At 31.7% G+C, this 12,039-nt stretch overlaps 1 protein-coding gene across 1 annotated transcript in view; it reads right to left on the bottom strand.

The window, feature by feature from the left end:
• The window catches only part of LOC114329263 (uncharacterized), a 105,049-nt gene that overhangs the window by 51,678 nt on the left and 41,332 nt on the right, over nucleotides 1-12,039 (bottom strand). The window contains exon 8 of the mRNA XM_050660013.1: nucleotides 3,521-3,761. Within this exon, the coding sequence (XP_050515970.1) occupies nucleotides 3,521-3,761 (241 nt within the window). The remainder of the gene's footprint in view (nucleotides 1-3,520; nucleotides 3,762-12,039) is intronic.

Below are 12,039 nucleotides of genomic sequence, written 5' to 3' on the forward strand. Positions count from 1 at the left end.
CCTGATAATGGGACAAAAATTGGATAAGTGCCGAAACCGGTAGCCATTTTACCAATAATAAACAAAATATGATTGTGAGTGTCTACCTTTTTTCGTAACCAATTGTATTATGGACTCACACTGGCAACTGGTTTCCCTTATGGGAAACCCCATATTAAAAAAGACTTATTTGTAGAGAATGAAGAGGGACATTTCGTACGAAGAACTCTGACCAAATTCCAGGGATATGTAGAGTTAGAAAGAAGAAGAATAAAAGGAAGAGAAAGAAAAAGAGAGGATAGAGATTGCCAAATGTTTTTACAGGCATATTTTATTGTATTTGCGATTTGAATTAAAAAGAACTTAAAATCATAAATGCAGACTTGTTATGCAAGAAGTATCCATGTGTTTAGATAAGATCAGTTTTTACAAAAATTATACAAAACAGGAATTAATCTTTTAGGAATTAAGTAGGGATATTTACGTACGTGTAATACTATAAATATGATCATCAGTGTTAAAGATTTATAAAAACACCTGAAATGGAATAATGGACCTTTGCAATAATTCGTACCGCATGTTCATCGCGAACTATAACTTAATTTTTGGATAGAAAAACGCATTAGCGAAAAAAAAACAGTATTATACAAACTAAAAGAAAAATAAAATAATTCAAAGATTTTTCTTAATACAATATGTAATACGTAGAGACTGGAAAATATGCACTAAAAAATGTCTAAAATATGCATGCAATATGCATTTTAAAACAAGCTGAATATGCACAATTAACATGCAAATATGCATTTATATATGCACTTATTTTTATATGAATAATTTTATGGTTTACGTTAAATACATAAATAAATAAAAAATAATAAAAATAAATAAATAGGTTTGAATTTAAACCAAATTGTATTATTATTTCTTAATATATTTTTTTAACTTCAGGTTTTGTGACAAATAAAACGGCAAAATATTTTATTTTGACCACAAGATAAATAAGAGTACAATAAAATAAATGTACATATTTTTATTGTTACAATATTGATTCATATTTTCTAAACTAATATTATAAAAAGAGTACAATAAAACAAATTTACATATTTTTATTGTTACAATAAATAATCATATATTGATTCATATTTTCTAAACTAATATTATGTCTTCTATCTGTTAATATTTGTTTATAGGCAGAAAAAGATCTCTCAACGTCACAAGATGTAATTGGGGCATATTTAAACTTTGCTATTAGAGACGGATCCATATTAATATTTTCATCGAAGTTTCCAAAATTGATTATATTATTTATTGAACGCAATAAAGTGAAACCCTCATTTTTGTTTAAAACGTCATCAAGTTTATCTTTAATTTTTACTCCAATTTCCCCATTCAGATTTGTTATTTTCTGTTTAACCGAATCAACAATAGACATACTATTGTGAAGACATAAATTTTGAGCCTCTAATTTTGTAATTGAACTTTCAATGATATCGAAATTCGATTTTATATACAACAATTGATTTTTAATAGACTTTTCTTTAAAAATATTTTGACAGTTATCAATAGCGGTACAAGTCGGATCAAAACTTGAAATAACGCTTTTGATGTCGTCGTAGTGTTCAGATAAAAATATAGCACTTTTAAGCCAAGTTCCCCATCTGGTTAATACTGGTTCTGGTGGTAAAGGAATATCGGGAAGCATCTCCCTATATACCTGTACACGTAGTGGTGCTTTCAGAAATACTTTTTTTACATTATTTATTAAGGTGTTTACATTGGGAAATTCAATTCTAACTTTCTCTGCAACTCTGTTTAGGCCGTGCGCCAAACATGTACAGTGAATTAAATTAGGGAAAAAGATTTTAAGATTGGATGCAGCTTTCATCATATATGAGGCGGCATCACTAAGCATTAATAATATTTTTTCAAATGGTACTTGATCAGGTAAAAAAAAATTTGTTAGGGATTCGTTAACAAATCTAGCTATTGTAGCATAGTTTGTTTTTTCCAAACATTTTACACTAATTAAGTATGAGTTTTTAAAATCGCCAGAGTCGTTAAGAACTCCAACAATTAGATTCGCAATTTGTCGACCCTTTGTATCCGTTGTTTCGTCGACGGAAATCCAAAGATATTCGGCTTTTAACTGATTTTTAATACTCGTCATCACATCTTTGTAACATGCACTGACATATTTTTTCCGAAGAGTTGAAGAACTTGGTATTTGAGCTGGTTTATCTTTAATCTTGCAATAAGTTTTTAAAAAGTTTTGACACGATTTATGTTCTAACTTGTGCAGAGGGATATTGCAGTTCAAAAAAAAAATGGCATAAATCCTTTGCAAAGGTTTCTTGCCCAACTGACGTATTCTGAATCTGCAAACTGTTCTGTAGAATCTGCTGGCGAGGTTTATTATCATTTTTTGATAGCTTAGTTTGGTGAAGTGAAGTTTTTATGTGTTGAACTACTTGGAATTTCTTTTGACATGGAATCTGGAATATAATGATAATGATGTTTTAGATGTTTTCGTAAATAGATACCTACATTAAAATGATCAAACTTTTTAAACCTCCCCCAATTTTTTTTTATTTCTCAAAGTGAAATTGAAATCGTCAAACAATAAAGTACAGTCAGTGTACCGTAGTATACAGGGTGGGCCACTCTCAACACCTCGCTCTGTATAAGCCAAACCGTTGCGAACTTTAAAAAACAGTTTTTGAAGAAATGGGACGGTTTGTCATTTTAGAATAGACAGACACATAGATGTGCAAAGAAGTTTGATAAGTTTAAAAATCTATTGAAGTGGAGAACTTACCTTTTTATCACAAATGGTGCAAAACATACTTTCACTGTCGATAACTTTTAGATGATTGTTACTTCCAATCCAACTTCTGAGAAGACTTGATTTTTCCCTTGCTACTTTAGGCATTTTCACAATAATAATAAAATGATTTTTTTACACAGTATAGTCAATAACTTGCAATCACAAAAGTTGAATAATCGGCGATTGATTTAAGACTAACCATTCATAAAATAAAATAATCTATCCTACCCTTAAAATGCTTAAAATTTCGTTTTGGTTGGTTTTCCCAGAATAATTCATAGTTGGCCGACACCAGCAGAAAGTACAGGTAATATTTGTAATGTTATTCAAAATATAATCGGTATTTACTTAGGTAATTTGTAAATTCTGAGAAGTCTATAAATCTTAAATATCCGGATAATGATACCTGCAGCTATAAATAACGCCCATTATGTTTATGGGTACAACAACAAAGGAGCTTAACAGCAAAATATTTACTTTCACATTTTATTTTAATGGATGTTGATGTTACTAATATATACCTTATTTTTAAATGGGGTAGAGTAAATTCCCATCAAAATATGCATTTATATGCTCTTAAATCTCCAAATATGCAAGGCATATGCATTTATGAAAAACATGAGAAATATGCAGCATATATATGCATATGCATTTTGCATATAATCCAGTCTTTAGTAATACGTAAAGAAAAATATAGATATTGTAAACTATACTTACAATATCAAGTCCTAGATCAGAATATGGTTCGAAGACGGCATCGCTAACATTAAAAGATTTCCTATAGTTTCTTATATAATTTCCAATAGCATCCAAAGTAGTGTTTTTACAAAAAACATTGGATATTGTCAACAATAAAATTACTACTTTTAATTTAAACATTTCAACTAATATATCCTGAATCAAACAATAATTGAAATTATTGGTATTTTTGAAAAATATTTTGATGATATTTATAAGTGGTTAATGTTATCTAAAAATACTTATATTGTATGAAAATCAAATATCTTGAGAAAAAAATTACGTAAACAACGATTTAAAATTAAATAAAAATTAAAGATAAAATCTAAATCTAAAAAGTACCTATGTACTTATACAGGGTGTTTCATTGTGAAACGGAAATACTTGAATGGTGAATAGAGTTCACTGAGGCGCAGGGATGGGCGGTGTCGATAATGTCATGTCGACAATTCGATTGTCGACATGTCGACAATCATGTCGATGTCGAGTGATTTAAAGTTGTTGCCAATGTCGACAATGTCGAGTATGTCGACAATTAGCAAACGATCAGAATGACGTTCCGTGCGCACTAATTTGAAATTTTAGGTTAATCTGGCTGCGCTGACTTATTGAAAAAGTATGCATTAATGTTTCAACAAGTTGCAAAGAGACCAAATAATCTCAAACTTTTGAAACTTTTAACCTCACTATTAACTTGCGATTGTCAAATTCATAGGATATTCCATAATTGTTTGATTGCAGGTTTTTCAAGTGTAAATGAATTTTAAATAGATTCATATAGAGACAATTTATTATGTGCAAACCTCATGATAGAGTAATGCAATGTAATGAATCTAAAATATTACCATATAGATGCAAAACCAGAAAAAACCAGCAAAACAAATTTTCATAGATTTTTAATTTTCTCCTATCTTTAATACTTTGAATGATAATATATCATAGTTTTTATTCAGTTTTCTGCCACTCATTTTGATTCTGATCAGATCAGATCACATTCAAAGTTTACAACTGAATAATTTCATAACATAACCTCACTTTTTTCCATTATGGACACGTTGCTGACATTGTCGACATTGTCGACATTGTTGAGACGTTCTCGACATTGTCGACACGTCTGTGTCGACAATTAAAGTCGACGTGTCGATGCCCATCTCTGCTGAGGCGGTTCTAGATATACTACCTTTATTGCGTCAACGATTTTTATAACCGACTTACAGGGTGTTTTATGCATTTTGTCTATTTCTTTCTGGACCCATAAATTTCGAACCACCTTAAATATTTTTTTTAATATTTGGTACATTTATGTCTCATTTAGAACACAAACGACCTAACTACTAATGACAAGACATATCCAGGTCCGGACTAAAAAAAAATTATAAATTCATTGTGACCTCGAAACAACACCCTGTATATTCAAATTTTCAAAATCCGTTTGCATATAGTCTAAGTGCTAGTGAACCCTCCGAGTAACGGTCTTCCTGTAAGGCTAGAAATTTGTATAGTCATAAGTCATAGCACACCAAGACTAAAAACCATGACCTGGCAGGCATCAGCCCTGCACGGGTATCTACCAAGTGAATCGAAAGGTGCATAGTTTAGGGGGTAAAATAAACTTTCTCCTGTAAAATATGTGTTTGAGTAAGTCATTTAGAAGAAATGTGTACAATAATAGGTGGTTCTGAACAGCATAAGACCTTGACAGGCGAGGGGAAAAATTAGAGTTTGTTTGTTTTTTTCCTAAAATGATTTTTTTTGCATCTAACAAACCTTTTTAGGTTTTTTGAATCATTCTAAACAGAAAAAGTCTTTAGTGACTTTTCTCTTAGGTTAATAGTTTTTGACATAAGCGATTAAAATTTTAAAAATTGCGAAATCAGCCATTTGTAACCCTCAAAAACTAAGTGAACAACTGAAATTTTCAATGTGGCCAATGTAGGTAGATATTATATAAACATCGATTGTAGGGATCCCGATTGCAATATAATATCGAAAACCCCTTTGTTTTTTAATTGATAATCAAGCGGGCGCGCCACTGTAGTATGTATTATGGGTAAATATATGTGCTGAAAAATATACTGATTCAATTTTTTTCCTCAATAGAAAAGATTGCTGATAATGAAATACTAACACTGATACTGATACTGATACTGAAAAACTCAAAAGTAACATAATTCACGCAGCAACAGAATCACTTGGGGAGAGGAAAGTAACGAATACCAATATACCAAAAAAGAAAACCCCATGGTTTCGAGAGGAAGTGAAGATAAAATGTGAAGAAAAAAAGAAAGCCTTTTTACAATACAGAAACAGAACACAACAGGCATATAGACTACATGCCCATGTCAAAAATGGATGGGTCATATGAACCACCAGGTGACGTATATAGGACGATATAAGAGCATAAAATAATAAGATTCAGCACTATGTCGTCACTAGTAAGCAGTCCAACTGCTTACAACAACATTTCATTCTGTACGGCATCAGTTTCGTACTGTTTCAATACAACTTCTAATCCATTATTCCGCAACGCCGCCGTACAAAAATCATGCGACAAGGGGAAAAAACGAGGGTTGCAATCCCCTCTCTTTCCGTGGTCTGGGGGGTGATTTGAAACAACATAAAATTAATTTACTTTGAAAGTATTTTATGCATAGATAACATTATTTTATATGCCGTACATTTTCGTTGGTCCAAAGGTTTGTAGGTATAAAAAAGCTCAAGGAAAAATCCACAGAATGAAATGAAAGAAAAATTCATGTAGCGAAATGTAAGGTGAAATTTATGACGATATTTTTTTATACGGCATTTAGCTAGTTCATTTGTACTTAATGCAATAATTTATAAAAAGTTAACGCCGAACAAATCTAAAAATTCATATTGATAAAAAGTAATAAAAATATTAAATAAATATAATTTACATTATATATCGGTTAACGAGCAACGTTCTGTTACGACGTTTAGCATTTGTAGGGATATACCTACACCTTCCTATACTACTGTACTGTGTGCTAAGTAGTCGTTTTCTAATAGTAATTTTTCTAAAAAATAGTTGTTTTATTTATTCACATAATTACAATGACTATTTCACTAGACTGTTGTTAACTGATAAAACGTCATAGCATCTCATCGTTTCCTATTTACTGACAAAACTCCTTAGCGACGTGATTTCTCAGCTACAAAATTATGAGAGATCCATCACGAAAGTGTCTGGTAATAACAAATAAATAAAGATTATATTTCGTTGATATTGTGCATTAATTGTTTCGTGAAATAATCTTGTCGAATATCATTCGAGAGAAAATGATTTACCGCCAAAATGTTCTCCTGGTTTCATCCAAGTTCGTTGCCTTTTGGTAATTTTCGCTTATGAAATTTTGACAAAATCACTCGATTGACGTCTCATGATTTAAGTCAAAATTTAATTCGCGAAAATTGCCAGGCAACAAACTTTCATACCAGTCGAAAATATTGCCGGCAAAATTTCCTCTCTTGTGATATTATATACGAAACAAATCAATTATATACATGTATCAATAATGTTTGAAGTATATATTAAACCAAAAAGTATAAAAAACTGTTGATACCGGGATTTTCAGTTTCAATTCTTGGATATTATAGACCTACCCACCCTTTAACTTCAGTTAGACGTCATACTGATTTTATCATATTATCAATAATTGTTCTCTTCGAAAATATGTTAATACCGTACAGTATGAAATGACCCTAAAGTACTACACCTTTAAAATCTGAGCGTCATTTTCATCAGCCTAAAAGATATGGTCTGCATTAAAATGTACGGCATCAATTTTTCGTAATTTATTTATCTTAATACTATTTAAAACAAAGGATAACATGTATAAAATTGCTATATTTGATTAATCTATGAATATTTAAACTTTTGCATAATTTAAAAAATTTCTGTTTTTGTATTTCTGTATAATTTTTTTTAGAACAGTTTATTTTAAACGGCAATACTATATAACAATTTTATTTTACAATATCATGTTAAAAAAAGTTGCCGTACAGAGTCAAATGCTTTAGCTTTTTAGCTTTATAAACCAAGTATACCATGAAATTAACATAATTATTAATATACATTCAAATGAACAATACTTTTTTGACTGCATTATTTTTAATAGTACTTTTAATTGCTAGATAATGTTTTGGAACCGAAGCCGTACTTTTTCAAATCACCCCCCGACCACGGAAAGAGAGGGGATTGCAACCCTCAATTTTTCCCCTTGTCGCATGATTTTTGTACGGCGTTGCGGAATAATGGATTACAAGTTGTATTGAAACAGTATGAAATTGATGCCGTACAGAATGAAATGACCAAATTTACTCTGGAAATTGTCAGAAAATCAAAAAAAATTACCAATTTTGTGGCTCACCATTTTTTTTACGGCACTGGGCGCTTTCTTAATATTTTTCATAGATCTACCCATGGTAAAAATGCCGTACAAAAATACATGACCAAAATGTACCCACTCTACCTGCACTTTTAAATTCTCACCAGCACTCAGTTGGACTGCTTACTAGTGACGGCATAGTGCTGAATTGTATTATTTTATGCACTTATATCGTCCTATATACGTCACCTTGGGGTTCATATGACCCATCCATTTTTGACATGGGCCTGTAGTCTAATACAACCACTATAAAAGAATGAGAAACGAACGAACACTTTAGTCGGACAAATTGGGAGAGCTTTTCATAACGAAAGACTTGTAAAACTGGTATGGCAGGAGATTCCTACAGGCAAAAGACCACTCGGACGTCCCAGAATGCGATGGAGAAATAACATCCAAGCAGATCTCCGGAAAATGAACATTCCATTTGACCCTAGGTTGATGGAAAACCGAACAAATTGGAAGAAAGTTGTACAGTCAGCCAGGACCCACCCAGGGTTGTAGCGCTACGTGTTGATGATGATGATGATTTTCAAAACAGATGGAACACTACTTCTAGGAACACAAATGGAAATATGGAGAATGATCAGAGGACAAAGAAAAGAGATGAACGAACTAGTAAAAACGAAACACATTAAGAACTTGGGCAGACTATTTTCGATCTCTGTTTGTTAAAGATACCGGTAACGAACCACCAACACCTGAAGTGACAACAAACGAATAAATAAATGTTGAAGAAGCAAGGGTAACGGAAGCATTAAGGAAATTAAAAAATAGAAAATCACCAGGAGAGGACAGAATATCGAATGAACTCCTAAGGTACGGAGGACAAGATCTGACCAAACAACTATTAAAACTAATCAAAAAAACAATAGAACAAAAAAGAATACCACACGAATGGAGATCAAGCATTCTAATACCTCTTTTTAAAAGGGGAGAAAAATCGGACCCGGAGAATTACAGAGGAATTAATTTATTAAACACAACACTCAAAGTAACGACAAAAGTGATAACAAACAAACTGAATAAAATTATAACATTAGCAGAAGAACAACAAGGTTTTAGGTCGGGAAGATCATACACCGACGCTATATTTATTATAAGGCAGATTCAAGAAAAATCGTTAGAATACACAAACCTGCATACTTATGTTTCGTGAACCTTGAGAAGGCATTTGACAGGGTCAAATTAAAGGACGTTATCCATTGATTGTATTCAAGATAGGTACTTCTAGGAATAATTAAAACGATCGAAAATATCTACCAGAACAACACAATAAAAGTAAAAGTAGATGAAGAACTAACTGACCCAAGTCCTCTGTTGTTCAACTTGATCATGGACGAAATAATAAAAAGGTAAGAACAAAAAAAGGATACCAAATGGGAGAAAAACAACTTAAAATAATCTGCTATGCAGACGACGCAATACTAATCTCTCAAAGTGAAGATGATTTACAACGTATGCTGCACGAATTTAATATAACCGCTAGAAAATTTACCATGTTAATTTCCCCAAAAAAGACTAAATGCATGGTTATCACAGCAGATCTAATAAGGTGTAAATTAGAGCTGGAGAAATTTAAATTATAACTTAAATGCCGGTCAAATAATAGAACAAGTCATGGAGTTTAAATATCTAGGCATCACACTATCTAGCTACGGAAAGCTCGATACGGAAGTGGAAGATCAGGTGAATAAAGCAAACAGAGCCGCAGGTTGCCTGAATGAAACAATATGGAGAAATAAAAACATCGGAGAAGAAGTGAAAGACAGAACTTACAAAACAGTCATCAGACCAATAATAACATATGTGGCAGAAACATAACCTGATACAGAAAGGACAAAAATAATGCTAGAAACAGAAGAGATGAAAACACTGTGAAAAATCAATGGTAAGACACTGTGGGACAGAGCTAGATGTGCAGATATACGACGGAGATGCAAGGTGGACAACATTAATAACTGGGTGAAAAACAGAATAGTAGAATGGAATGACCACAAAAGCCGAATGACAACAAATAAAGTAGTAAGGACGGCGAGAGACGGTTCCCCAATAGGAAGACGATCAGTGGGAAGACCACGAAAAAGATGGAATGACAACTTAATGGAGGCACATTGAAAAATAGACAGAGCCATGTCTACATAAAAAGAAGAAGAAGAATAAGAATTTTTTTCCACCATATTGCTTGAAAATATTCCCTATTAATAAATTTGCATGTTGCCAGGGTCAAAAATGGGTCAAAAATTGTTTAAACATTTTTTTCGCATACACAGGGTATAACAAAAATGCATGATAAAAACTGGTTTTCCAAAAAAGTACTAAGAGACAAAAAAGATTTAAAAACATTGTGTTTAACTAATGGTACCACAATAATAATTTAATTGGAACGTACACAAAAGTTTGGGGCAGGTTTAAGGGAGCAAAACCACATAAAAAATTTTTATGGAGTGTACAAAGTTCACTGTTATTTTTTTAAGATGCTCCTGCCATAAGAATGCTACATGTTCATTGTTCATTTTCAATAAAAAATCTCTAATTTTCGATATATTGAAAAAAATCGATTTTCATTTTGTAACTTCAAAGGGCTGTAACTTTTTTTGTGCCCATTTGTACTAAGGTAAGTTAGGTTTTAATCGATCTATTTTTTTCCTAGAATATGTGATTTAATTTATGACCTACATTTTTGTTACACACTGTATTGGCGGAAAATTGTCAAAAATTGTTTAAACAATTTTTGACTTATTTTTGACCATGGCAACATGAAAATTTGTTAATAGGCAACCTTTTCAAGCAAGATGGTGAAAAAAAATTGAATCAGAATATTTTTCCGAACATATACAGGGTATCCCAGACTAATTTATCCAGGCTATATCTCTTAAACGAATAGAGATTTTAGAATGGTACAAAAACTGATCTATTCCATTTGTAATAGGTACACTTTAATATGGCGTAGAAGAAAAATCATACCCTTAATATTCATCCCTTAGTTACAACATCTAACTTTAATTTTTTTAATAGCACCCATAACTAAGGGATGAATATTCAGGGGATGATTTTTTTCTACGCCATATTAAAGTGCATTACAAATGGAATAGATCAGTTTATGTCCCATTTAAAAATCTCTATTTGTTTTAGAAATATAGCCCGGATAAATTAGTCTGGGACACATAATTAATTAATAAAAATAAACTGATATTTTCTTAATTACTTACGAACCGATTTTGTTTTTAAAAACTTTATTTTATAGACGATCGAAGACCACATCCAAATCTATAAAAAATGTACAGGGTGTTATTTAAAAAATTTAAGTTGGGGGGTTGTAACTAAGAGATGGAAATTTGGGGGATGATTTTCTCTATGCTACATTAAATTATATTACAAATGAGATAGAACAGTTTTTGTCCCATTTGAAAATACCTATGGATTTGAGAGATATAACCTGGATAAATTAGTCTGGGACACCCTGCATTTACGCATATTAATTACATTATACTACATGCAACGGTTAAAAATAGTGTCAAGCCCGCTTGATTACCAATTAAAAATCAAAGGGGTTTTCGATATTGTCTTGCAAAAAACTCTTCGGGATTCCATAAATCGATGTTTAAAGAATATCTACTTACCTTGGCAGCATTGAAATTTTCAGTTTTTCACATAGTTTCTGAGGATAAAAAAGGCCAATTTCGCAATTTTTTTAATTTTTAATCGCTTATATGTCAAAAACTATTAACCTAAGAGAAAAGTCACTAAAGACCTTTTTCCTTAAATTAAAAAATCTAAAAAAAACTTTGTTCGATGCAAAAAAAATAATTTTGGGATAAAAACACAAAAAACAAGATCTTATGCTGTTCAGAACCGCCTGTCATTGTACACATTTCCTCTAAATGACTTAAACACATACTTAAATTTAAACTTTACAGGAGAAAGTTAATTTTACCCCCTGCCCTAAACTATGCACCTTTAGATTCGCCTGATAGATACCCGTGCAGGGCTGATGATTTCCAGGTCATGGTTTTTAGCCTTAGTGTCTATGACTTATCACTATACAAATTTCTAGCCTTACAGGATGACCGTTACTCGGAGGGTTTA

This window comes from Diabrotica virgifera, chromosome 1 (assembly GCF_917563875.1).
Source record: "Diabrotica virgifera virgifera chromosome 1, PGI_DIABVI_V3a".
In the NCBI taxonomy this organism is placed as follows: domain Eukaryota; kingdom Metazoa; phylum Arthropoda; class Insecta; order Coleoptera; family Chrysomelidae; genus Diabrotica; species Diabrotica virgifera.